Source organism: Eumetopias jubatus, unplaced genomic scaffold (genome assembly GCF_037043125.1).
Source record: "Eumetopias jubatus isolate StellerSeaLion01/CBP00866 unplaced genomic scaffold, mEumJub1_p1.0 scaffold_12, whole genome shotgun sequence".
In the NCBI taxonomy this organism is placed as follows: domain Eukaryota; kingdom Metazoa; phylum Chordata; class Mammalia; order Carnivora; family Otariidae; genus Eumetopias; species Eumetopias jubatus.
The window spans coordinates 103,549,980-103,577,534 of record NW_028274818.1 but is presented as its reverse complement, the minus strand read 5'-3'; the positions used below and the strand labels follow the sequence as shown (position 1 = coordinate 103,577,534).

The window sequence follows — 27,555 nt, the reverse complement described above, 5'->3', positions numbered from 1 at the left end:
CCAGAAGTCAGGTACAGAAAGAGCAGAGGCCTGCTCATCACTGGGAGGGCAAGACAGAGACAAGAAGCCTCAGCCAGAAGAGAAAAAATTGCTCCCTGGAGAGGAAAGCATGGAGAGACGGTGGGCGCGTTTTCTTCCCTTCCCCCCCCCATGCAGCTCTGTGCCCCCCGGGCCCACCCCATCCCTACGGACCTCCCTGCTTCTCCGCCAAGGCCATCCTGCCTCTCTCCCTCATACCCCAGCACCAGTCCCTCTGCCTCTGGGGAGCCTCCCCCCTCAACCCCATTCGAGCCTGCACCTGACAGGCTGGCCCACAACTTGGCATAGAGACAGTTTTACATTTTAATCTAATGATCGCGTGCACATTAAATCTTCTGCTCCGGTAAATGTGTCTGTTCCTTCAGGGAGGGAGCAATGTTTATTTCTCTAAATCACACCGACGAGCATTCGTTGTCAATAAATTTTTGGCCATCTTGGAGAAGCAAGAGTCACACAACAGCCAGGGTAAAATAAAACAAGATGTGTCCAGAGAAAGTTACAAAGGGAGTTTCAGGAATTCAGAGAACGAGGAACAAGTTCTGGTAAGGAAGAAAGACGTGAATCAGAGCTGGACAATCCACATACATGAGTAAAGAGAAATGGAAGGTGGCCCTGGGGTGCCCCACAGGCCTGCACTGCCTCGTTCTGGCTGACACCAGCAGACTCTGTGGTCACAGCTACCCCAGAAATTGCACACCCCACCCTTCCCTGCTCATCAGACTTCCCCTTATGGCCACACTGGGCCCCTTTCGCTCCCTCTGCCTCTTTCCCCCAAGAGAGGAGGCTCATTCTTGCCTGGGGGGTGTAGGGGTTTTGGTGCTCATTGAACAGCGACATTATGAGAGAGCCCCCAAGGGGATACTGCCCCTCGGGCCCCCCAGGGCAGAAAAATCAGTGAGACATGGTGACAGCACAGTAAGCTAGCCAGGTAGAGACATGACCGTGAGACAGGGGAAGTTGTGTGCAAGGGGTGAAGCGTATGGGGACTCAACAAGGGATCGGGGGCGTGGGTGGCAGAGAATGGGTCAGGAGGACCAGGAGGACTAGAAGCGTCGATCAAGCGCAGTCTGGTTTTTACCTTTTACTAAAACAAGCTCCCCTCCTTCCCAGTGTGTTCGGGGGATCAGGACAAGTGTCGAATGTCGGGGAGGTCTACGTGTGACTCCACAGCCCAGACAGCAAGATCTTCCTACAATCTAAAAATCTGCAAAATCAGCCAGGGTTTGCCCATCAGGCCGGGGGCGGAAGTGGGAAGATCTGGTCCGGAGCGGACAAGGGGGGCTGGCATTTGATGCCAACACTCACCCCAGGCCAAGGGAAGTGAACAAGAACATCTAACATCAAGAAGCTCGCATTGTATTAAGATTAAAAGCTTATGATCCTGGAGTCCCGGGATCGAGTCCCGCATCGGGCTCCCTGCTTAGCAGGGAGTCTGCTTCTCCCTCTGACCCTCTTCCCTCTCGTGCTTTCTATCTCTCATTCTCTCTCTCTCTGAAATAAATAAATAAAATCTTAAAAAAAAAAAATAAAAGCTCGAGCCGTCTGGGTTTCTGTTCTGGCTCTGTCACAACCAAGCGTGGCTGGCTGCCACGTCGCGAGAGCCTAGAACATGCCACGCGCTCACAGACAACATTCCATCGAATCCCGACAACCTCGAAAGATGGGGCTCATGCTCAACCACTCTATAAACTGTCATCTACATGCCTATCTACAAAGAAGAAAACCGAGGCATCCGAAGGTTAAGTTTTGCCTAAGGTCACATAACCAGCAAGGTTTCAGATCCGCGTTCCCCGGGCGGGTCTGTCCACCGCAGTGACCGCTCTTCTCCCCCACCGGACGGCGCCGTGTGGCCTCACACACCTCATGACCCCTCTGTGGACCTCAGGGCCCGTGCCCGTGAATTTGGAGGGCCGGACTAAATGGTTCTCAGCGCCCCCTGCTCTGAAACACTCGGATACAACTGCAGAAAAGAAGCAGCCGCGGACAAGCAGGGCTGGGGCTAGGAGATGGGTTGGGGGCTTGCCCTTCTGCCTTCTTCAGTCTATAGGTTTATAGGAGTTTAAGAAAAGAAGGCCAGCAGTGGCTGGAGAAGGGAGAGGGGGTTGTGAAGGAGGAGGGGACATCGGGCATGACACCAGTATGAGAAGGGACCCTGGACACGCCAAGGTGGCCCGTCTCTGTCGGGGTCCCAGGGGCATGATCTTAAGCGAGCAGAGGCCGGGAGACAGGGCACTCACCCCAGCTTCACTCCGGGGAGAGGGGCCGAGCCAGGCCAGCCCAAACACAGGCTATTTTTGGTGTTGTGTTGTTTGGAGAGCAACCAGGCCAGAAATAGTGCTGTGAGTTAGTAGGACCCTGTCTCGCTCCCACCCCCGGCTCTCCCAGTGAAATCACCGAGATCGGGAGGCCGGCTCCAACATTCCAGGGAGCCTGTGTAACTGATAGGGGGCAGCGCTTTCCTCCCCACAGGAAGACTTGGAGCACAGCATTTGACTGTAAAAGGGCTTCTGCAAGAGGAGAAGCCAAGGAAAGGGGACTGAGTCAGGGAGAGCGGAAGAGAGAGAGAGGGAAAGTAGGAGAGATCTCCCCTGGCCGAGAGTAGGGGCGGAAATCTGTTGACCAGGGGTTGAACAGGGAAGTCAAGAAGAGGGAGTCCCAGGGAGAGAAAGGGAAAGTGAAAAGGCCAGTGGGTGGTGGTGTTGGGAAAGCAAAGAGGAATAGAGAGGCGAGCAGGGCAGAGGGCAGCTGGAAGCCAGGAGGTGAAGGGTTTCGGGGAAGACCCGCTGCTCTGAGGCCAGAAGCGAACCAGGGCTGCTGGGGTCTGTGGGCGTGGGATGGGGGACAGTCATGTAAAGTGTGACTCTGGTCTAGTCACGAACCACCTGCTGGTGGACAGATAGCAATATCTTTCCCAATTGGCAGGAACTGAAACTTCCCCAGAAATCCACACTCTTATAACTCACCCTCTTATCTCTGACCCTCTGGGAATCAGAGATGGAGCAATTTCAAAAGCAGGGACTTTTCTCTTTCTGTCTGTTTGACCCCTTACAAAAGAGCTACCGCTTGAGCAAGGTGATTGGATCAAGGCTATTCACTCGGGGTTCAGGAAAAGGAGGGAAAGTGATGGCTCCTTGAGTCAGGATGGATTCTGAGAAGGGCGTCGCATGGAAGTCCATCCAGGGGCAGCGGGAGATCCGGCTGTACCGTGATGTGTGGAAGGTCTCCAGAGGGCAGACAGGGTGGAAGCAAGCCCTGACCACACAGAGGAGTGACAGGGACCACGGTCAAGTCTGGGTTTAGATCACCTAGCGGCCCTAGCTCTTTAGAAAAGTCAAGGGAAGAGTCAGAAACCCCAGCATGGGACCCAGTGACACTGGGCCTTGCCTCAGTTTCTAATTCACACCCTCCAGATACCTGTGAGTTCCCTCCAGTTTAGAAAAAAGCCCTTTATTAAGTCGGCCCTTTGTGTTTCCAACGTAAATTGTGTCCCTACTCTCCCCAACAAGACACAGAGCTGCTCCCTTCCATACCTGGGAACAGAGTCTTTTCTGGAATGGTGTCAGGGTCACCCATCAGGTCCAGGAGCAGGGATGGAACCAGTCACTGCACTGGCAGGACCCAGGCTGTCCACAGAAAACAGCAGGGGCTTTTATGGCTAAGGCCTGGCGGGGTGAGGGACAATGGCTCCCAGTATGGCCAACAGAAGAAGGAAAGGAACCTCAGCTCCAGCAGCTGCAGAGGATGGGCAGCGGGGTGCCTCCAGGGACCCCCTTTCAGCCATGTCTTCACCCACTGCCCTGCTAGCTTGGGGCTTGGCTCTCCCAACCCCTCGTCCCCCTTGAGCCCCCAGGGGTGGAGGGCAGGGCACTGGGGGCGTTTCCGGGGGTAGGAGATGGATTGAGGGCTGCACTTCTGTCTCCACTTGAGAGAGGTCAGGGGTAACCACCTCCTCATGCTTAACCACTCTCTCGGGGACTCCAAACCAGACCAGCAGAAGAAAAGGACATAAACAAGAAGTTACATGGGAACGGTCCTGTACTGGAAAAGGGTGGGTGATCCTAACTTTCCGACTGAGGTTTGCTCTTCTTTTCCTACTGCCCCCTCCCCACCTGACTCCCAGGGACAACAGAGAAAACAAACGGAGGTGGAGACAGAGTACAAGTGGGAAAAGCCGGCCAGCTGTGGTTGCCCTTGGCATCTGCTTACTGAAAAATCCAAAACAAATATCCCGACGCTTCCACCCACTTAAACTTCCTGTGATTCTGCTACCGGCTGTCTCCATGGATACTCCCAGTCGAACCCCACCACCTACACCAAGCAAGACAGTGTGTGGACCAGCAGGTCAAGGGCTTCATCTCCCCACCCAGCTACCCCCTCTGCCCACAACAGCCTGGGCACGTGGCCTGACCCCGTCGAGCCCCCAGATGCCCGAGTCCAGTCCCACACACCAACTCCCACCTCTCTAGGATCGTTGGATCTAGGATCACTCCTCCACCTCCAAGCCCAATGGCCTAGAGGCACACCCCACAAACCCGCCACAAATTGACTCTCTCCCTGGTGCTCCAGCCCTGCGGGTGTCTGCGTCTCGAGGAAAGGATAAAGTGTACTTCTCCCCAGGCTCCTAATTCCTTGCCAAGGCTTTACCCCGTTAACCCCTGGCTCCTTTCACCCTCCATCACCCCACCCAGCACACTCAAACCCCCTCCAGACACGGCTGTTGGCACACAAGAGAGCCCCAGAGGCACCGCGAGAGTCTGGACACGTGGGACACTCAGCTGTGTATCATCAACGGGCTGGCAGGCCCTCGGCAGGGAAGAGGGAGAAACGGAAGGGAGTCCTCTGTGTGCTCATGTCCTAGACAGTCAAATCCCAGACAATCACATGGCACCCTCTGTGCCCTCTGGCCGCTGGGATGAGGCCAAGAGGAGGGAGGCGACCTGTTTCTCCAAAAGAAAAGGAAGAATGTAAACAGGGGAAGGTCATCACAAACACCGGGTATTTGGGCTGGCCCTGCCCGGGGTCAACGTGGCAGATCATCCCAAGAGAGAGGGACATGGGCAGAGGGCAGCAAGTCCAGGGAGGTCCTTGGGCCAAGGCAAGCGGGGTTTGCCCCGTTGTTCCTGACCCCTCTCACACACGTACACACACACAGCAGCACGCACGCACATGCCTCAGCCAGTGTGGCAGAGGGAGGTGCGGAGGGGGCCTGGCCGGACTTCCAGAGCCAGAAAGTGGGTGGGGCTGAGCCATGAGTTCATCTATTTCCTGCCCACAGCGGTATAAAGGGTGGTAGCCGGCTCCCGAGGAACACAGCTGCGTCTGGCTGCGGGGCCAAGAGCACTGTCAGGAGAGCCACACCCCCTCTGGGGCAGCAGAATCGCCACCATCAACAGCAGCAACAGGACAGACCTCTGTCACAAGGCACCTCTGAGAACTTCAGGTAAGAGAGAAAGAAAAGAAAAAACAACTCTCTGTCTCTTCCTCGGGTTAAGGCGAAGAACGCCCCTCCGCGAAAATGCCCTCCGTCCACGATCCCCGCTTTTCCTCTTTTCTCCCCCTGCTGGAGACCTGCAGACCTGAGGTGACGGAAGGTGGCGGGGGCCCCACCAACAACCCCACCACCCAGAAACAAGGGCCTGGATTCTCGGTCCTTCTGCATCAGGACACCCCGCCCACCTCTGGAAAGGGGCTTTTCATGCTTGCTAATTGGAATGAATGAAGGGTTGTGAAAACATTAGAAGAGAATTAAAAGCATTATGCAAATCAAAGGCATTGGTATAATTTAGCCTTTTGTTTCCCCCCCCCCAACCCCGCCCAGGGGAGAGACACTGTAGGGTGCTGCCAGGGGTTTGGGAGAGTCCCACAGGTGGAACTGTGCTTAAGACTCCCTGGGGCTGAGATGGAGGGGGCAGGCTCAGAAACGGGGCCATCAGGGTTCCTTAAGGACTCTCGGCCCCGTGTTCACACATCACCCCACCCGCCCGTCTTCCAGAACTCTCCCCTCACCAGATCCTTTCTGCTTGCTCTAGGATGCGGATGTATCCAGTCTTTGCCTGCCTAGCCCTGGGCCTGGCCCTCGTCTTTGGTGAAGCGTCGGCCTCCCACCCCCGCCAGACTGGGGCGGTGCAACTGGCTACAGACTTCGGAGTAAAGGTGTTTCAGCAGGTGGCACGGGCCTCCAAGGACCGCAACATGGTTTTCTCCCCCTATGGGGTGGCCTCAGTCCTGGCCATGTTGCAGCTGACAACAGCAGGAGAGACCCGGCAGCAGATCCAAGAGGCCATGAAGTTCCAGATTAATGGTGAGAGATGGGACAGAGCTGGGGTCGGGCGCTCACCCCGTCTCCTCGGGACAGGGGCGTCACCAGCCAGAAGCAGGGGGAAAGCCAGTTCCTGCGCCACATCTCCCCAGCACACCCTGCGTCACTGGGCCCTGGGTCCGTCACCGGGGGTACAGGCCAGGGGACGTGGCGTAAAGCAGATGTGCCTTACCACTTATTAACTGCATGACCTTCATGCCCCATGGACCTGTTTCCTCATCTGCAAAATGGGGACAATAAAATTATCTCCCACACAGAGCTGCTGTAGGAATTCAATTGAATTATGCAGGTGAAATGCTTCTCATCGCTATTATTCTGATAAGAAAAAAAATGTAGGGTTCAGAACTTAAAAGCAGAGAAAAATATTCTAACCCACAAAAGGGTCAGGACCTGAGATTTTTGAGGAAAAGAGGGAGATGCAGAAGAGATTAAGGTTTGGAAAGAAATCTCTCTCCAGAGACCCCCGGGGGAGCAGAAGAGCCCCATCCGGATGGGCAGGATTGGGCCTCCCACAGGGGAAGTTGGCCCAACTGGGGGTCCCTTGGCTCAACGTAAGCTGATGTGTCCTTTCTGTCCTGTCCGGGCACAGAGGAGGGCATGGCGCCTGCCCTCCGCCAGCTGTACAAGGAACTCATGGGGCCGTGGAACAAGGATGAGATCAGCACTGCCGATGCCATCTTCGTGCAGCGGGATCTGAAGCTGGTCCGAGGCTTCATGCCCCACTTCTTCAGCCTGTTCCAGACCACGGTCAAGCAGGTGGACTTCTCCGAGGTGGAGAGAGCCAGGTTCATCGTCAACGACTGGGTGAAGAGACACACAAAAGGTGAGCCGGCAGGGAGAGGAGGCTGGGCCCGAGGGCCTACAGAGGAAAGGGATCTGGAAACAAATCTCCAGCATCCCAACCTCTCCCCAGCAGCGTGCTCTTCTCTGTAGACGGGTCAGGTGCTTTAAGAATCAGAGCATCTTTGTTTTCATAAGTAGGCCATCTCACGAACCACCTCTAAGGGCAGCCCTAAAAAGTGCTGTGAGTTGTCATAAGAATGGTTAGGACCACAAGAAGGATACACAGCTCTCAGACTCCAGCTTAGGGAGCAAAGTAAGGGAAGACTCACTCTCTGCGTCTGATCCTGGGCAGGATCCTAGGGCCAGAGTGTGTGCTGAGCGGGAAACCCTCCCGAGACTCCTGGGAAGATGGAACAGATTGAACACAGCTAGACTGGCTCACTTACGCCCCCAGTCTGCCTCCTGACCAGATCCCCTCAGAGACACACACATCCCGCCTGAGGACCGAAGGGAACCTGCTAAGAGGATTAAAGCCTATCTAGCCCCCTCACGGCTCACCTGGCTTTCTCATAGGCATGATTGGTAACTTACTGGGCAGAGGGGCCGTGGACCAGCTGACGCGCCTGATGCTGGTGAATGCCCTCTACTTCAATGGCCAGTGGAAGACACCCTTCCCCGAGTCGGGCACCCACCACCGCCTCTTCCACAAATCCGACGGCAGCACTGTCTCTGTGCCCATGATGGCTCAGACCAACAAGTTCAACTACAGTAAGTTCAAGGCCTCCTTCCAAAAGTCCCACCACTACTATACCTCATCCCCCTGGGGGGTTCCCTTCCCCGGGGGAGGAGAAAACCCCGAATGTAGCCCAGCTTTGCCAAAGACTGCCCAGGCAGGAGCTGTTGGGATAATGGGAGCAGCCGAAAGTAGCTTTAGCTCATGCGAGACAAAGCTGACACCCAGAAAGTCCCTCCAGCCTGCCTATGACCACGTGACCCCGGTCTCTGGTCCCTGAGTGTTTCTAGCGTGACTACAAGGGCGGGGTGGGGGAGGGTGGCTCACAAATCCTGCTGGGGGAAGGCCTGTGTGGAAGTTGAGCTGAAGGAGAGAAGACTCGGAATGAGTTAGTGGCTGGGTGTGGGGGAGAGGGGGGTGAAGGCCAAGAAGGCCCAAAGGAGACAGAGTTACCAGAAGACACTGAATTGGCAGAAGAGAAGGGAAATGCGGATTAAAAAACTCTGACTGGGGGAGCCTCCAAAGCCCGGGTAGAAAGCTGGCTTCCAGACAGAGGAGATAGAACTCATTGAAAACCCAGTGCTGGGTGAGAACCAACAAGAGGAGTCATTTTCACTGTGCCAATCTGGTGTCTTCGCAGCCGAGTTTTCTACCCCTGACGGCCATTACTACGACATCCTGGAATTGCCCTACCACGGGGACACTCTCAGCATGTTCATTGCCGCTCCTTATGAGAAAGAGGTGCCTCTCTCTGCCCTCACCGACATCCTGGATGCCCAGCTCATCAGCCAGTGGAAAGGGAATATGACCAGGCACCTCCGCCTCCTGGTTCTGCCCAAGTAAGTCATCCTTCGCTCTCACCACCCTTGCCAAGGACCCAACCCCCTCTACCTGCCCCCTTCCCATCCCGCAGGGCTCCCTGAAAGGACCGCCCCCTCATCGAGTTTCCCAAATGTGACATTTGCAGGGCAGGGACATGTGGGAAGCTGATGGGAAACACTCCGGCCTGGGTTTGATTAAGATTCCGCTCATCCTCCCTCCTCCTGTTTCCACTGGAGGGCGGCGGGGAATTTTTCTAGACCATGCCCCCACACTTACCACCCTCAGAATACCCGGCCAAAGCCAGCCAAAGGAAGAGCCAGAGAAATGGTGGAGGTGGGGGGGGGGGCGGATAAATGGGCCTTTGAAAGACCCTCTCCCACCGCCATCGGCTCAAATCAACGTCCAAACAATGGAGACAAAAGGAGCCTGAGCAGCTTCTTTCTAGCTGGCTTCCAACCAAGCAGATTTTAAAAATCCTTCTGCAGAAGCACAGAGGGTGGAGAAGGCTGAGGCTGGGTCATTCCAGAATTATAGGAAGCCTCCCACCACACTTACCCCAATTTCCAGATGCTTTAATGCCAGGCCTGGGGAAAGGGGAGAATTTAGCTGGGTCTCGTGCCCTTGCCCCTCCCTGGCCCCCAGCCCTAGAAAGTGAAACCCGAGGTAATGAGAGCCCCGATGGGAAGCAGGGGGAGCCCAAAGCCTCTCTGCTGGAGTCCTCTTCAGAATTAGCTCTCAGAAACACAATCTACAGACCAGGTTCCAGGGGGTGGGGAGATGGCAGGGAATGTTCATTTCTATTAGGCCTTACACACAGATTTGAAAAAAGGAGCCTCCCTCCACTTTCACATCTGTCCCCATCCTGTCGGGCCAGCCAGCCAGCCCAGGGAGGGGGTACGATGTCAGGGACTGGGAGAGGCCGCAAGGGGTGGCCTAAGCTTGGGTTGTTTCCTGCTCCTGTTCCCAGGTTCTCCCTGGAGAGCAAAGTCAACCTCCGGGGGCCCCTGGAGAGCTTGGGGATGACCGACATGTTTAGGCCAAACCAGGCGGACTTCTCGAGTCTTTCAGGTAGGAGATTTTCCTTTCACTTTCTACTGCTGGTGGACTGTGGGGCCCCTAAGAGGACAAAAGAGTGTGTCCCTGAGAACCCCAGGCGATCTACCCTCGGATCCACTTGTGTTTCAGATCAAGAGGGACTGTATGTGTCGCAGGCACTGCAAAAAGTGAAGATCGAGGTGAATGAGAGTGGCACGGTGGCGTCCTCCTCTACAGGTGAGTCAGGTTCAGGTGAGGCCTGGTGGGTCTCAGCCCAGGACTTCCAGGAGGGGCCCACATCTGGGATGGACCTACCCAGGTCTACCAGCCTCTCGCCTCTCCCCATGGAGTAGCACCCCCCCTCCCCCCGGTGCAAAGGGCATCGCCCTGACCCCACCAGGGTTTCTCAGCCTAGAAGGTGGGCCCACTTGGCCTGGGAGCCCAGTCCCTCTGTTCTAGATCATTGTTCCTTCTCTCTTAGCCATCATCGTCTCAGCCCGAATGGCCCCCGAGGAGATCATCATGGACAGACCCTTCCTCTTTGTGGTGCGGCACAACCCCACAGGTGAGCCGGGGCCATGATGCTCCACTGCCCTCCCCCCACCCTGCCCCATTTGCTCACCTCAGGCACCAGTCTAGACAGGTGTAGACGCTCCCTCCTACCCCAGTAGGACTCCAGACAAAGAATCCATAGCTCTGCTCCACCTCTTCCATTCAGGGACGATGCTCTGTCACCAGCAGAGCACTGTGCCAGGACCCCAGCCCTAGCTTAGTCACAACAGCAGCTGGGACTCCAGACAGCTCACTCACGTTCTCACATCTCAGTTCATCCATAAACATGGGGCTGGGTGAGCTGTGCCCTTTCATCCCGTTCTCATCTCCCACGCTTCTTCCGTCCTCAGGAACGGTCCTTTTCATGGGCCAAGTGATGGAACCCTGACCGTGAGAAAAGCAGCCCTTATCTGGGACAGAACTGGAGATGTATCCGAGAAAGAAGGAACTCCAAAGGGGAAAATATATATATTTTTTAATTAATTTTTCTGGAGGAAAAAAAAAAAGGTAAATCTTTCGAATCTGCCTCCCAGACCTCAGCCTCTGCCAGGAGTGGGGAAGAGGACCTTTCAGTAAAACTGTCTTGTGGAGCCCCCAGGAGAGACTCTGAAGCACAGCTGGGTCTCCACACCAGACTGTAAAACTCTGTACAACCCACCAGCACTGCTGCTTCTGCCCAGCGCTCTGCCCCTCCGGGTCTTCGGACCTGGACCCCGCTGAGACCCTGGCAGGATGGCACCCCAAGGCTTATGGGAGCTTTTGTGTGCTTGGTAGAAACGATTTGTGTTCCAGTCACGTTGCCGTCACTCTCACACTGTCTTCCACTGCTAAGGAGGCTGGCGGCGAGCCAAAGGCCAGTGGGAGAGGCGCCCTTTCAGCTCGAGGTCTGTGCTGCCCCAGCTCAGAGGTCACGCGGATGGGCAGCACCCCTGCCCACACCGTGTGGAGACCCGCCCTGACCTGGCCGTCTCCCTCCCCAGAAACAGTGTGCATATGTTCTTTTGGAGTGTAGGTGACTTGTTTACTCATAGGAGCGGGTTTCTGCTTCCCACTAACTTTATTTTGCAGGAATGGAGGAACAAAAGTGAGATGTGTGCCTGGCTCTTGGCTCTCAACTCCTGGTGGGGAGGATGGGATGCCAGGGGTGTGCTTCAGTATTTATTACACCCTTGTCCTTGTGTGCTTGTGAGAAAGAGGATGCTCAAGAAAAACGTATTATATGAACTTGCTTGTAATGTTCCCTGGTGGTCTGTGTCTTGCATCTCAGGAGTCTGGCCCCTTGACTAGCTGCCCCTCTGGGCGGCAAGTGTGGTGGGGCCCACACTGCCACCTTGTGGCTTCCCGAGCCCCTGGCTCCTCTCCCTTCCTGGCCCTTCCACTTGATGGCTAAGACCCCCGCCAAGATTATCCACATTTAGGGACCAAAACGATGTGGTGGGTCAGAGAGATTACAGCGAGAACAGAGTGGTTTCAAAATTTTCCAATATATTTAGGAACAGGAGAGCAAGGGGCTGCACGACCTAGCAGGACAGAACTTTCCCCAATTACAGGGTGATTCACAGCCGCATTGGTGACTCACTTCGATGTGTCATTTCCGGCTGCTGTGTGCGAGCAGTGGACACGTGAGAGAGGGGGAGAGAGATTGAGAGAGAGAGAGGAGAATGAGAGAGACCATGAGCTCGGACTTAACTACCCTAGCTAGATAATCTTTCTGAAAACCAACGAGCTAGAGGGCATGGTATGAAGACCAATTTGTTGAAGAATTGCACATAGATGTCGAATGAATGAATGTAATCCAAATAGGACCCTGATAACCTCCCTCCCCCACCCCCGTGCTCTTCAGTGAAAAATCTTTGTTCTTTGTTTGTTTGTTTCTCATAATGCACTGGACATAGCTACACACAGTACCCATAAGGATACCCAAATGTGGGGTCTAACATTCTTGAAGTTGTGTTGAATCATATGATTTTTCACTTTTGATATATAAACGAGTAAAATATTTTTTAAAAATCATAAAATAAATTAATTAAAATATTCCCAAAGAGTCTCTGTCTTTACTTTCCACATTTCACACAGTACAAAATCAGAATTCCATCAGTCCGTAGACTTCTCCAGTAAAGGGGATATTTACGCCCACAAGCCCAAGGCACGAAGACTTGCCCCGGGCAAGTCCCCGGGGCTGGCCATGGGGCCTCTGCAAGAAGGCCCATGGGACATGTTGTTCAGGGCGAAATTCTCCCCCTGGGTGTTACCCTAAAAAAGGAAAGAGGGGTCCCCCAAACACCTTCCACCTACCCTGACACCTGCTCATGCGCACTGTCCCTGTGGGTTCCCATCTCTGTTCACGCCATTGCCTTCCCTGTCAAATGCCTCCATCCCTGCGCCTACCCCACTCCCCACTTCTCAAAATCCAGACCAAGTCCGGCTCCTCAACCTGGCGTTCCCCATGGGTCCGGTCCACACCATCACTCTCTACTTGGCATTTAACAAGATTTCTTTTTCCGGGTGTGTAACAGTGCTCATATTCATGTGTGCTCTTTAACTTTGAGTGTGTGTTACCCTCACCATCCCCATGTACAGATCAGGTTCCTTTGAAAACAAGGCTCTTTTGTGATATAGACTCTCTTAATATCCTCCTGAAAACGACACCCTGGAAAGTCTTTTATTCTCTTCCTCTAGTCTCATGAAGGCTCTTGCCAGGGGACATACCTCCCCCAATTAGTTTCTGTTCATATCTTCAAAAAAATCATCTTTTAAACTGAAAAAAATACCAAGAACTATTTGTCGAAACTATATGCTGTCCAGCTCCAGAACCCTAAAGATAGGACTGATAGATCCAGCCCCCTGGAAACCTAAGTCTTCTCTCTCTCTCTTTAATTTTTATTTCTTTTAAGGAATCTCTAAGCACAACGTGGGGCTCGAACTCATGAACTCATGATCAAGAGTGAGTTCAGACTGAGCCAGTCCCTAGTTCTTGTCTTAATAGGAACTAATTACCATCTGGGGGCTCTTGCAAAATGTTGACAGTTAATAGGTAGTGAGTTCTCCATCACTGGAAGTGTTTCAGGACAGCCAGGATGACCTCTTGGTGGCGATGCTTCTGTAGTCAGGGTATACTTTTTTAAAATGTATATTTTAATCTAAATTTAATTTTAAATGTCAGGTGACTTGTTTAAGTGATACCAAACATAAGCTTATAGTAAGATAGTTTGAAAGGTAAAAATGGGAACTTAATTGGTCCCCAGTTTCTTCAGTGTTCTTTTAGAACTTCGCTAAGCATTTATAAGCATATTTAAAATATTCTTCAGGGCGCCTGGGTGGCTCAGTTGGTTGGTTGACTGCCTTCGCCTCAGGTCATGATCCTGGAGTCCGGGGATCGAGTCCCCCATCGGGCTCCCTGCTCGGCGGGGAGTCTGCTTCTCCCTCTGACCCTCCCCCCTCCCATGCTCTCTCTCTCATTCTCTCTCTCTCAAATAAATAAATAAAATCTTTAAAAAATAAAATAAAACATTCTTCACTTTCACACAAATAAGATCATTATACACACACACACACACACACACACACACACAGTGTTTGGCAACTTGCTTTATTTACCTAATGATACATCCTACACACCTGTCCCTCATTCTCTTTACCAGTTGCATGTATAGACGCACTATAATTCCTTAACCACTGTTGATGGATTTGGGTGGTTCCATGGCCTTTTTTTATGGCCTTTTTTTTTTTTTAGATTTTATTTATTTATTTGACAGAGAGAGATACAGCGAGAGATGGAACACAAGCAGGGGGAGTAGGAGAGGGAGAAGCAGGCTTCCTGCCAAGCAAGGAGCCCGATGCAGGGCTCAATCCCAGGACCCTGGGATCATGACCTGAGCCGAAGGCACGCGCTTAACGACTGAGCCACCCAGGCGCCCCTTTTATTGCCATTTTTGTTACCAACAAGGCTGAGATGGACATCTTTGCACATTCATCCCAGTACATGTGTGCTTGTGTGTCCATAGGGTAACTTCCTAGCAGCAGGACTAAGGATCTTTCAAGAACCTCTCAACCCTGCAGTCATGTGAGTCTGGTAATACAAACATTTTCAAAAGGCACAAAGCAGTCAAAAGTGATCATTCTGCCTGGTTAGAATTTTACTTCTTCTCAAGCTTAAATAAGCCTTCACAACTTTCCTAAATAAGCCCACTGCTGTGAATAAAGATAGATTTTAGGCCTTGAACTAAAGGAACCTTCACATTATAATTTTCTCTAAATTGTGTTAGACTTCCTTGGAGCAAGTTTAGATTATGATGTAAATCCAGAAAGGGCGTTCATTCAACCTACTCACTCCCCAGTCATTCAACATTTGCTAAATTGTCATTCCTGTTTCCCTCTAGAGGGACAGTTAGAGACCTTCTTGGATGCCTCCAACGTGGTACACTAAGATGTTCAAAGGGGATGCGGTTGTTTGGCACCTTCTCCTTATGGATTCCTCTCTTTGGATTTGTCTTTTTTTTAGGCTTTCTCTTCTCCCCTAAGGGTCCATATAGTAAGAGGAACCCCGAAGCCCAATCAAACCTGAAAGGAAGGTCTCCTCTCTCCTTAGAAAGCCAATGGATTAACTGTACTGGAATTAAAATGTAAATTTTGGAAGGAAGGAAGGAAGGAAGGAAGGTGGAAGGGAAAGAAGGAAGGAAGATAGAAGGGAAGGAAGGGAGGGAGGGAGGGAGGGAGAGGGTGGGAGGGAGGGAGATGGGGGTAAGGAAAGAAGGCCAGTATGTATAGCCCACTGAAGCTACTCTGAGCTTTTGAAAGATGATCTCAACCTCAGTGAATGCTCCTTCTTTCCTTTCCAATTCTCTGGCAAGCTCTGTGGGACCAAGATGGAACTAGAAACTTGTCACAGAACTAGAGAAAAGGGGCCATAGAGGCCACTTGGCCTGCTTCTAGCTGGCTCAGACCAGAGATGCCCAAACTAGACGTGGCCTGATCCAGTTCACAAGATCACTGAGACTGGTAGCCAAAACTTCAGCTGGTACTAAAGTATTCCTCTTTCTGCAAGAATACTTCCTTCCTCTTGTACAGCTTTCCCTTTGGGCTTATAGTGGGGAGCTGGAGTCATGAAGGTAACGGTCCAAGAATTCAGGGATACAGGGACTCAGACAGATCTGTCCTCCTTACCCCTGAAAAGATGACCAATTCCATGAACTGGGTTAGCTGTTGAGGATTTACCCATCGGTGACAGATTTGCTTAGAAACTGAAAGAGTCTCAAAAAGCAGAGCAAGTTAGCCTGGTGCAACAGTGTACAGTTCAAAAAACCATCCATCCCTGCTGAGAAATCTCAGAAGAGAAGGGTTCATCAGAAGGCCTCACCCCCGCAGAGAGAGTTTGCTCCGGGAGGTGCCCTATTTAACTGTGCCCTCTGCTTTTCTCAGATATTTTGGGGACAGAGATGATGATGTGGCCTCACAGTACAAAGCCTGCCCAGCCCTGCCTGGCTTCGCCCTGGCCCGCCTCCTCCACCCTTCCAAATCTCTCTTCCTCCATCTCTTTAGAAATGAAAGGCCAACAAGATTTGCTTCCAGCCATCATTGCAGCACATTTCTTATAAACCTCACACAGTGGAATTATTTATCTGCCCACGTGTGGGCAATGAGTATGACTCATTCTGTAAATCCCTCCATGGTAAAAATATTCCATCAGAATGAAACTTGTCAAGGAGACACCATCTGTTTTCCAAGCCACTCTTTTTTTTTAGGTGGTTCCTCAAGTAAGTTTTGTTGTACTAGTAGCAAATACTTATGTCGAGATGAGGAAACCAGGCAGAGAGGGGTTGAGAAACTTGTCACTATTATTATTATTATTATTATTATTATTATTATTATTATAACAGCCCAGATGCCTCTGTGCTCTTTGTTACACTGTGCCACCCCTCTCTGTGGCATTTGTGAATATAGGTCTCCCTGCCCCCACGTGCCAGGCACCAGCATGCCCTTATACCTCCGCCTTCAGCCTGCACACCTGCCTCCTACCACCACATAGCCTTTTCCTTTATTTCCTAGCCACCAGATGTCGCTTTGACTCCAGTGGAAAGCTCTTTTTGAAGCAAAGCAGCTGTAGCTTCTGCCAAAATCTGGCCAAGTTTGAGCCCCATACGATTTAACAAGTATTTATTTAAAAGCTTAACTTGATACTGGGTACTGTGAAGCCCTTTTAAAAAGCATAAGTGATCTTTCTTACTATCAAGTACCTAAGGAGAGTAGACGCCAAAAAGCTGAAATGCTACATGAGTCACTGCCCAAAGATGGTTGAAGGGAACACTGTCAAAATGATCGCCACGGTCTACACTAGAGTGTAAGGCTCATCAGGACTGGGCCCTTGATGGAAACTTACAGGATGGATAAGGTGGATTTGGGTCTGTGGGGCAGGCATGGTAGGGCATTTCAGAAAACAGTGTGGACAAAATGACAAAGGAACAATATTAGCAAGTCATGTTCAAGGCACATATCTGAGGAGAAGGTTGGTCTTTAGACTGCTGTCTCTCTCCTCTGATAACCCAGCCAGTCAACTCTCCCCCTCTTCGGAACACCCTCTCCTGATCTAGTCAGGCAAGTCTGGCTTATGTCGCTTGAATCAGCCATGCTTTCTTGTTATCCTTCATGTCCAGGATTATAGTCTGCAAGCCAAGAAAAGGTGGTGACATTTACCACAATGGGAAACCAAAAGATGGGATGGTTTCAGGGGAGGGCGGAGGAAGGTACCTCAGTGAAGCTTGAGATGACAATGGAATTTTCTTTTTTGAGAAAAGATTTTATTTACTTATTTGAGGGAGAAAGCAAGAGAGTGATCGAGAGAGCACAAGCAGGGGGAGCTGCAGAGGGACAGGGGGAAGCAGGCTTCCTGCTAGGCAGGGAGCCCGACATGGGGCTCGACCCAGGGCCCTGGGATCATGACCTGAACCGAAGACAGATGTTCAACCAACTGAGCCACCCAGGCACCCCAACAGTGGAATTTTCAAATGGAGGATCCAGTGTACACTTATTCAACCAATGTTGGGTATCTGCTGCTGTATATCAGGAACGTGCTGGGCACAGCGGAAACAGCAAAAGAAGACAGTTTATCCTCTAGCAGAAATAATAGACATCGGACATGCTACCGCTATATACAAAATTACAATGTAGCATATTTTGGATTAGAAGACTTAAACATCTAGATTTGATAACCATGGATACCAATCATAATTGATGCCAATCAGCAAGCACTATGATGGAGGGTGCTGTGAAGAAACAAAAGATGAGAAAGATACCATCCTTGAAGGAGCTTCCAATCCAGCGGAAGAGACAAGGCGGCTTACATGTGCAGCCAGGGGACAATATGGCATGCTAACCAAAATTACCAGACTTCTTAGTTACTAGGAACAGAAACCAACTCTAGCTAAGGGAAGCATCAAAGGAAACTGGGGAGCTCAGGGAATTGCCAGGAGAGCCAGAGAACCAGAGGAAGGTCTCATACTAGAGATAGTGTCCCCATATCACACCGGTGCCCCCACCCGCACCTTCACCGGGCACAGGACACCGCCATTGGTGCGGCTGCATTGGCGCCTAAATTTCGACCCTGTGACCCTCTGCCAGAGTCTTACCTCCCCTCCATCATCTCATTTCTTCCCGGACCAAAGTCAGGGCACATGTGCGGACTGGCCGAGTCCAGCCGACATGGCGATGCTGTGGTCCCAAAGAAGGCTGCAAAAGCGAATGTCAGGAAACTTCACATGCTTCACTGGGAGGTTGTTCCATCTCTCCCTAGATTCATAAGGTGGGATTCCTAAGCCCTAGGAAGTGGGGTTAGAGCCTGGGAGGTGAAAGACAATGGCAAACACCTACCACAGAAGGTATTCTAAGTGTCCAGACTGTTAGGAACAGTACATGGTAAGGTCGCAACTGCTCAGTAAAAAACAAAAACAAAAAACAAAGATGGCTACAAATAACATCATTAGGGAACCATGGACTATTTAAAAGAATGTGCAAAAAATGGGTGCGGAGGCACCTGGGTGGCTCAGTTGGTTAAGCGTCCAACTCTTGATTTCGGCTCCAGTCATGATCTCAGGGTCATGGGATCGAGCCCCACATTGGGCTCTGCGCTTAGCACAGCGTCTGCTTGTTCCTCTCCCTCTGCTCCTCCCCCTGCTTGCTCTCTCTCTCTCTCTCTCAAATAAATAAAATCTTTTTTAAAAAAATGGGTGCAGAGGGCATCACAAGAGGGAGAAACACAGAGCATAAACTCAGAGATGAAAGACTTCAGGCCACCGCTCCAACCACCGCAGGAACCACCGCCTACAAGCAGAAGAGGAAAGGCTTGGGGAGGTTTCAGCATGGTTTGTAGGGTGACAATACAAACGCCATCTGCACCTATGAAGGTGAATCTCCCCTCTAGCCCTCCTGACTTATCTTTGACTCTTCCTCCTTTTCCTTTACTTGGATGAATTCTCAACGTCAGTTGATGGGCCCATTACAGGCATCTCTCCAATTTGTCTCTCTCCATTTCATCTTTGTGCCTGGATTCCCAAAGATGATCCTCCAGCCTTCCATTTATCCTTTCAAATTGTCCCCCGTATTACTATAAGGTTAACTTTCTTAAAACCGTTCTCACCAAGTTATCCACCAGCTCAGGCGACCATAATGCCTCTCAACTGCCCACTGCATCAAATCTGAACTCCTCTGCAGGCACAAGCCAAATTGGATCACTAACTCAGAGATTCGCTACAATCGTCGTTTGCTAACAGTGAAGAGATCCACTCCACCGGCTTCAAACTAGTTTGAACCACCTGAAGTCTAGGACTCGGCATGAGCAAAATCCGTATTTCTAACAATTCTCTCATGAATCTTCTCTTTTCTTCAGTGAGGCATACCACTTTGAGACAAGGAATTCTAGAAAGTATCAGCTTTCCAAGGAGTGTAGGAGTTCACATCTCTAGAGCTTCCAGATTTCCACCCGCCGTTGCTCAGCTCTCTGCTTTACCTCTCTGCCTCACGGCTCATTACTTCCTTATCTACAACCTCCCCCCACCCCAGGAGCATCTTTCTTTTCATTCGTTTTTGCGTTCTGCCCCTCCTACACATCTCCTTTCCTTCTTTTCACTCCGTAATGATTTACCCTTCCTAACTCCAACAGCTGGCTTTATTGATCTTATTCTTGACCTAAAAAAAAAAAAAAAAATACCAAGATAGTTAAACCAACGTCTGCGTCATTGGCAAGCTGAAGGTGTACACGGAGGAAAAAGGGGATTGACAAAGAGGAAAAAGAAAAAGTAGAAGAAAGAAGCTGAGAAAGGGAGAAAGTGAGCAGTGATATCGAGTGTTGACTGTGTTGGCCATGTACCGGATACTTTCTGTACATCCTCAAAACAACCCTGCAAGGCAGGTATGCTCATCCTCAGTTTTCCAATAAGGAAACTGAGGGCTAAATGACTCACCTGAAGCCACACATCTAGTAAGGGTCAGAGACGAGACCCTATCCCAGGTAGATTAGGCCCCCTGTCTTGCAACGACAGCATATTACTTCCATATCCAAGAGTAAGAAAAAAAGAACATAAAATGAAGACAGGTGGAGCCTTACCAACAATCGCTCCAAGTGTTATTCAAAAATAATAACATCATTTTCAACATGACAAAACGGAAGATTTTCTCTTATCGCAACGTGCCAATTGCGTCACTTGACCGCGAGGAAACACACAGGCACAGGCGCGCATGCTCACACACGCACGCGGTGGTTGGAAAAGCCCGTATTCTAATTCACAGCCTCATCTTTACACTTGTGTCCAGGTTACATCTGTCCCTTTTCAGTTTCGACCCATGCTACCTTTTTAAGATGCTCTTTATTTCTTCTCTTTTCACCTTCATTCATGCACCTCCCCCTTTTCCTCACATCACTTTCATATCAGCTCCTCCTTTTCTCTTTTATTTCATATCTCCCTCATTACCTACACATTTCCCTTACTTCTGGCGGGTGCCGCATCTAGCAGGTTCTCAGTACATATCTATTTTGGGCTCCATACTTATCTCATGTCAGTCCCCCCCCCCCCCAACGCTTTGTCTAGTCTTCCTCAAGTCCTCAAGTCAGGACTCCTTCCCCACATCCAGTTCCCACCCTGCGCCCTCTCCCTCGCCCCCGCCCCTCCATCAGTCCTCCCTGCTTCCAATAGTCGTCCCCTCCACCTCTCACCCCTTTTCCCGCCTTTTTCCCCCAATTTTCCGAAGCGCGAGGACCTCATTGTCCTCCTCCCCCATCCTCCAACAGGCCCACCAGACGGCCTTGTTACCATGACGACAGAGCTACTCGAAGCTGAAGTCGAGGACCTGGTTGCCATGGCTTCCGCTTCTCCGCCTCCAGCCCCGCCCGCGCGCCCCGCAGCGCTGGCGCCTGCGCGGTACGCCACTCGAAGGGCCTCCGAGCCGGGGCGGGACGGGGCGGGGCTTCAAACGAGAGGGAGGGAAGGAAGAGATAGGATAAGAAAGGGAGTGGAACTGGCGCGTACGGTGGCCGAAGAGGGACGCGCCGAGCCGGAGGCTGCAGGATGGTAGGCTGTGCGGAGAGGGAGGGGAGGGGGAACCGAGGGGCGTGGGCTGCACCTGCGGGGGTCCTTGGGGGCCGCCCTCTGTGAGGGCCGCCCTCTCTTCCTCCGGTCCTCAGAGGCCCCACTTACCCGGGCGGGTGGGCCAGCCGGCCTCGCAAGGAAGAGCAGCTGGAAATGGCTTTAGGGAGAAGGGGAGGGGAGGGGGCGCATATGTGGGGCGAGAGGGAGCTGACTAGGGGGCGGCGGGACCGTCCCGGGCGGGTGGGCCAGCCGGGGGGAGCGCGCGGATGGCGGTCCAGGGGGTCCCGGTCACTGCCGCAGGGAAGTCGCCCGAGGAAGAGGGGGCGCGGGGGCCTGCCGGCGAAGGAAGGCGGCGGGGTTGGCGGGTCACCAAGACCCTCTGTTCCCGTACAGCCCAGAGGAACGGCGGCCCGCGGGGAGAGCGGTGTGTGGGAGGGGAGAGTTTCCGGGTCCGAGGAGTGGCCGTCCTGCCTCGGTTTATCACCTTGCTCGCCTACAGGCTGGGGTGAGGTGGGAAAGCCAAGTGGGCTCGAGGTCTTGCTCTCCAGGACCCAGGCTTCGGATCCCCGGCTCCCGTGCTCTTGGCTCTCCGCCCCCCATCCCATTCTCTTTCCGGAGCCCAGGCCTTCCGTCTTCCTGCTGGCTTCCCGCTCCCCCGCCCCCCAATCTCAGAGGCGCAGTGCTCCCTTGTGCCCCTCTGTTGCCCTCCCGCCACGCTAAGCAGCGTGTCCCTTTCCCCACCACCAAACCCCCTTGATTTCTGATTTAGCCTACTAAACATGTACTGTTCCAAACACCCACGGATTCCAGCCCTTGGTAATGCCCAGGGAGAGGAGAACTGCAGGGAGAAGGAGCTAACTCCAGGGTGTAGACTGGACTCCCTGGAACTGGGAAACTGGGTGTGCACGGGGTACTGAGGGCTCTGCACTCCTCCCCACTCTACTCAGCATTCACTTTGTTTCACAAAGCTCCAGGAACCATCCAGGACGGCGGTGTCCTAACCGAGGAACTGAAAGGGAAATTGGGCACCTGGTATCTGGAGGGGAGTGGGTGCATAGCAGGAGGCACCCTAAAAGGAAAAAAAAAAGAGAGGACTGCTGGTGGCCAGAGGCCTGCATGGCTGAGGAGAGAAGAGGGTAGAATTTACCCCTGGGCATATGCCTGGCACTGGAGGGCAGTGCACTGGGGACATCGGCAAGGGTGTATGGCTAGGATGCGGTGGAGATTTGAGATAGCTTCTGGAGAGACAAAATACCCCATTTCACCATGGTGGTGGATAGAAGGACTACAGAAGAAAGCAGACATCTCTTTGACTTCAGCTGAGCTGCTTGCCACTGTACTAGGCATTTTATTGACCTTTGGAAGACAGAGGTAGGAAACAGGAGGTGAAGGAATAATAATAGTGACACTTAATGTGTTATATAGCGCTTACCATGTGACAGGCACAATCACATATATCTACTCATTTAATCCCTCCAAACAGGTAGGTACTTTTATTACATCCATCTTACAGACCAGGAAACTGAGGCCCTGAGACATAAAATAATCGCCCAAGGCAAATTTCTCAACTACCAGAGCCAGGATTTGAGCCCAAATGACAGACTCCAAAGCTCTGACCTGCCCCAGAAGGAAAGGCACCTACTGGTGGGAATACCCACAGTTGACAGCAAGGGCTGATTTTTGAAGCTAGTGGGATCTGTGAATAGAGAAGCATTAGATGCATTTGTGGGATGCTCCGTGGCTGTGTTTCTGGAGTAAACAAACCCAGAGAACCATATCTCTGACCCTCAGCTCTGCCCCCTGCCCCTAGATGCGATTCATGCTGCTGTTCAGCCGGCAGGGGAAGCTGCGGCTGCAGAAATGGTACCTGGCCACATCAGACAAGGAGCGAAAGAAAATGGTCCGGGAGCTTATGCAGGTTGTTCTGGCTCGCAAGCCCAAGATGTGCAGCTTCCTGGAGTGGAGGGATCTCAAAGTCGTCTATAAGAGGTGACTCGCCACCTACTTTCACGCTGTCTGGATCCTGCTGGATGGGGTTCTGGCAGTGGGTTCAAATGGCTGAGCAATAAGGTCAGGGAGAACTGGGAGCAAAGGACATCTGGAGGGCAGTGATAACTCCAGCTTCCTTTACTTTCCAAAATTACTTGGAAGAAATTCTGGTTCCCCACTTGTTTCGCTCATGCCTGACACCTACTTGACGCACATACTTTTGTTGCCAAGGCCTTATCCTGTCCATCACACGTGTCTCTTGCAGCCTCATTCAACAGTAACAGATCCGGCACCACCTCTCCCCAAATAAGCACGCGCGCGCGTGCGCGCGCACATACAAACACACACACCCTGGCCATTTCCTTCTCTGAGCAGGTGGATTAGTTGGCTCCGGTTTTTGCTGAGTCAAACTGAACAGGTCAGAGGGCAAGAGGCAAAGAGTTTGTGTGTTTGCCTCTGTCTTGTGAGAACCGCCAAGAGGCAGAGCGAAGTGTTTACTATTTGCATACCCCCGGGCTACCCTGCCTGCACTGGGAATGAGGAGAAATGGGAGGTTTGGGTGCACAACACCTGGGTCCTGAAGCAGGCCCGGCAGCCCCTCCAGCAACCCCATGTGTGCCCCTGCCCTCAGATATGCCAGCCTCTACTTCTGCTGCGCCATCGAGGGCCAAGACAATGAGCTCATCACGCTGGAGCTGATCCACCGGTATGTGGAACTCCTGGACAAGTACTTCGGCAGCGTAAGTCTCCCCACCCACCCTGTCCGTACTCAGCAGTCCCCTCTTTCTACCAAACCCTGGGACCCTTCCAGTCGCTGCCGGGAAGGTTTGGGAGAGGCGAAGTTGGAGCAGTGAGAACAGTAATTAATTCCCCTCTTTAAGCCTTAAGCCTATTAACCATATCCGTTAATCGGCCCCGGGGAGGGAGTACGCACTGGAATCGGCCACTCCCATCAGTCCGTCTAGAGCTCAGTTTGGATGTCCCACAGAAGGATGGAGACTACATTCAGATTTTCTCAGTGGCTTCTGACCTTGACTTTGCATTGGAATCTTCTAGAGAGTTGATTTTTTTTTTTTTTTTTTTAATTAGTGATGCCTAGGTCCCATGCCCAGCAAGCCTGGATTAACTGATTAGGGGTATAGCCCGGGCATGGACAGTCAGCTCAGATCTTAAGACGGGGAAAAGTAATAATTCCATCATTGATATTCCACTTAACAGTTTACAAAGTGCTTTCAGGCTTTTGTGCCTGCTCCTCATTTTATCCTGTGAGTAGGTGTTGTTATCTCAATTTTCAGAGGAGAAACCAGACTCAGAAATGAAATGTCACGTCCATCTAGCTGCATAGTGGCAGAGCCGTGCTTGGCAACCCAGTCTTTCCACCCGTGATCCAGAATCTCCTCCTTCCCTGCCCCATAGCGCCCAGGGAGGGAGGCTAGCCTGGCCCCTGGTGAGAACAGTGGCACAGATTTTGGGGGAAAGGCAGCAGGAACCACAGCCAAGGGTAGATTATACATATTTCATGTTCACAGAGAAAGAGGCAAGAGAAGAAGAAGGAAAAGTCAAACTGAGTACTAAGGCCTCGGGGTTCAGGAGTTCATAGGCCTGGGGCAGGAGCCTGAGGTGGGAGCAGTGGTCAGGAAGAAGACCATGGAGCCATGAGAAGAAAAGAGGTGGGCGGCTGGGGTGCAGGTCGGGTGGGAATGCACCTTGACATTCAACTCTGCCTTCTCCCCGTTCTCCCAGGTGTGTGAGCTGGACATCATCTTCAACTTTGAGAAGGCCTACTTCATCTTGGATGAGTTTTTGATGGGTGGTGATGTCCAGGACACCTCCAAGAAGAGTGTGCTGAAGGCCATCGAGCAGGCCGACCTGCTGCAGGAGGTACGGGCCCAGGGCAGTGAGGAGGAGGAAGAGTACCATGGCAGAGGGGGCCCGTCCTTCCCTGGACACTTTGCCTGCCAGCCACAGCTGTCCCCTTCCGGCCACCAAGGGGGCCCCCCTCCCTGTGGTGTCTGGCCCTCACGGCGCCCAGTTGGCCAGCTTGCCCTCAAGCACTGACTGAGGGCTCAGGGTGGGAGGTCAGGGTGGCAGGCAGCCCGCCTGTGCCCATTCTCCCTCCTTCTCCCAAGACCCAAGGTGTCTCGTCGCAGCCAGATCTCCTCGGTCCCATACCTTTCTTGGCATTTAGGGTTGTTCGGGGAATTGGAGAGGGGCACATGATAGATAATTCTTTTTTCCCTGGTGTGTCCCCCCACCCCCTTTTTTTTTTTTAACACACACAGACACACACACTCAAAAGCCTCTGCTCCTCAGAAGCAAAGGGCTGTGGGGATTTGGGGGTTGGGGTAGAGGGTGCCTGGCTGTTGGTTCTCCTGCTATCCGACGCCCCCGCCCTCACCCCATTACTGCCTGCCCCCTCTCTGCTGTGCCACTGCTGAGACTTGGTGCAGGAAGATGAGTCACCAGAATCTGCAATGACAAGCAAGCTGGCCTGAGCTGGCTCTGAGGAGGGGGAAAGATGGGGGTTCATCGCTGCAGTAGGAGAAAGGGCAGAATTGAACTTGCCACCTCACTGATCCAACTTCCCCTTCACACTCACACACACACACACACACACACACACACACACACACACACACACACGTGCCCTGGCACACACACCCACCCCTGTTACTAGTGCTCTGCTCAGACCCTAATGACTCATTTCTCTGCAGTCTGGTTCACCTTCCCTCAGGGACCTGATGCCAACTTATTCCTCCCTGCCCCCACTCTGAATCAAAGGACCCAACCATCTGGCACCCCCAGCCTCCAGCAAGCAGGTTTCCCACCCCCCCAGTCCCAGCTTCACTCCCTTCCCCCTCAGAGACTGAGCCCCCTGCTCCCCAAGCTCTGGTTTTGGGTTCTCTGGGTGGTGGCGGACTCAACCTGGACCCCCTCCTTGCCACAGTTGGCTCTGGGGGGTGGTCCCTGGAGACTGGGGACTGGAGACTTTTCCAGCTTTGAGCTCACAGTGGCTTTTCTCTCCCCCTTCCCCGTGTCTCTCTGTGTTCTGCCCACTCGTGATTGTCCTCGTCTTGCCCACCCTCCCCTCCCTCATTCCCTGTCTGCCTCTCCTGGTGTCTCTGGCTCAGGAGGATGAGTCGCCTCGCAGTGTGCTGGAGGAGATGGGTCTGGCATAGCCCCCCCGCCTGGGCCTCGTGGAGATGTGGGGAGCTGGCGGAGAGGCAGGGCATGAGTACCCCTTTTCTTGGTGGAACCCAGCTGCCCCTCCTCTGCTGCCTCACCTTCTCCTGGAGTGAGCTGTGGGCTCAGGACCCTCAAACATTCCTTCCCTCACCTCTATCTCCTGTTTCCCCTTTCCCCAACGAAGGTTTTAGGAGCTAGGAGGTAGGAAAATGTGACCACAAGGGGGGTGCTATTTGGCTTTCATTCCCTGCCTTTGAAGAACTAATGTTACCCCAGACTCGCTCCCCTTCCTTATAACTGTAAATATATAAATATGTCAGGTTAAAGGGAAAAGGTTTTCAGGGCTCTTCTCTTCTCCCTTGCCACATAACCTACCTCCACCCTGCCCCAGTAGCCAGCCAGGGCAGCTTCTCTACCTGGGGTAGGGGTGGGGGGATTTCTGAGTATTGAGAGGGAAGGCCTTTCCCCTCATCTACCCTCCTCCTCCTTGGCTGCAGTGGGGACTCTGCCCTGCCAGGGCAGGAACAACATAGTTAATTTTTTTCTAACCTTGCCACTTTGAGGGAAGTGAGGGCTGGGGGAAGGGCAGGCTTTATGGGAGACTGTCCCTCCTTCACTCCATGTTCTGGGTGAGGCAAGAGCTAAAGGGTGGGGTGTGGGAAGTGTCTGACTTTATCTCCTTTCCTCTGAAATAAAAGGAAAATCATTTCTGGACTTTGCTGCTTAGGCTCTGTGAAGGAAGGAAAGGCTCCTGGGATCAGTCAGGCGGGGACTCAGATGCCAGAGTTAAAGGGAAAAAACAAACAAACAAACAAACAAATAGAGGACACCCGGTTCCATTTGAATGATAATGAATATTTTTAGGATAAGCATGTCCTATGCAAATACACTTGTTGTTTATCCATAGTGAAAATTGAACTGAGTGTCCTGTACTTTGTCTGGCACCCCTATTCCAGATGGATTTGTGAGCTCAATGCCTCTCTGAACATGGTGCCTCCAGTTCCCCGAGCTGCCTTCGGCCAGGGAGGAGCAACTCCTGGGGACATGGTTTCACTCCTGAGAGGTTTCTTTGTGGAAGATTTCATTCAGCTGGTTTAGTTTTATTTGGAGAGAGGAATCAGGGGTTCAGGGGTATAACCAACCCGGTATGCTTACCAAAGGGTTGAGGAGTGGCTAAAAGCAGCGTGTTTCTGTAGCTGAAGGCCCCTCCTCCCTGTTTGTTGTGAAGTACACAGGACCAGGGAATTTAGGGGGCAGGTAAGGGAGGCGGGTAGGTGAGGTTGGAACAGAGGCTGTGAGGAGCCACCTAAGTGGCTGGAGGATCATGGATAGAAGAGCCTTCTAAGTGGACTGGAGCTGCCCCACCCTGGGGACCAATGACTTTAACCACCACCACCACCACCACCACCACCACCTCCACCCCTAGGCTGCAAGTGGAATTTAGGCTTTCTTCATAGATACGGGCCATATTCTACTCTGAAATACGGCTGAAAGTGGTTCCACCACCCTGGCTTTTGAACAGG

The 27,555-nt window shown here is 52.4% G+C and overlaps 2 protein-coding genes across 2 annotated transcripts; both read left to right on the top strand.

Moving 5' to 3' along the window:
• The first annotated feature begins 5,380 nt into the window (after window positions 1–5,380).
• SERPINE1 (serpin family E member 1) lies at window positions 5,381–11,005 on the top strand. The gene is made up of 9 exons (XM_028110115.2): window positions 5,381–5,479; window positions 6,069–6,340; window positions 6,948–7,181; window positions 7,715–7,909; window positions 8,515–8,713; window positions 9,664–9,764; window positions 9,882–9,968; window positions 10,213–10,296; window positions 10,634–11,005. The coding sequence occupies exons 2-9, from the start codon at window positions 6,070–6,072 to the stop codon at window positions 10,669–10,671; spliced, it is 1,209 nt and encodes a 402-aa protein (XP_027965916.2). The 5' UTR covers window positions 5,381–5,479; window position 6,069; the 3' UTR covers window positions 10,672–11,005.
• Window positions 11,006–20,746: 9,741 nt separating this feature from the next.
• Window positions 20,747–26,746, top strand: AP1S1 (adaptor related protein complex 1 subunit sigma 1). The gene is made up of 5 exons (XM_028110106.2): window positions 20,747–20,839; window positions 22,668–22,846; window positions 23,478–23,586; window positions 24,590–24,727; window positions 25,978–26,746. The coding sequence occupies exons 1-5, from the start codon at window positions 20,837–20,839 to the stop codon at window positions 26,023–26,025; spliced, it is 477 nt and encodes a 158-aa protein (XP_027965907.1). The 5' UTR covers window positions 20,747–20,836; the 3' UTR covers window positions 26,026–26,746.
• Window positions 26,747–27,555: the final 809 nt, after the last annotated feature.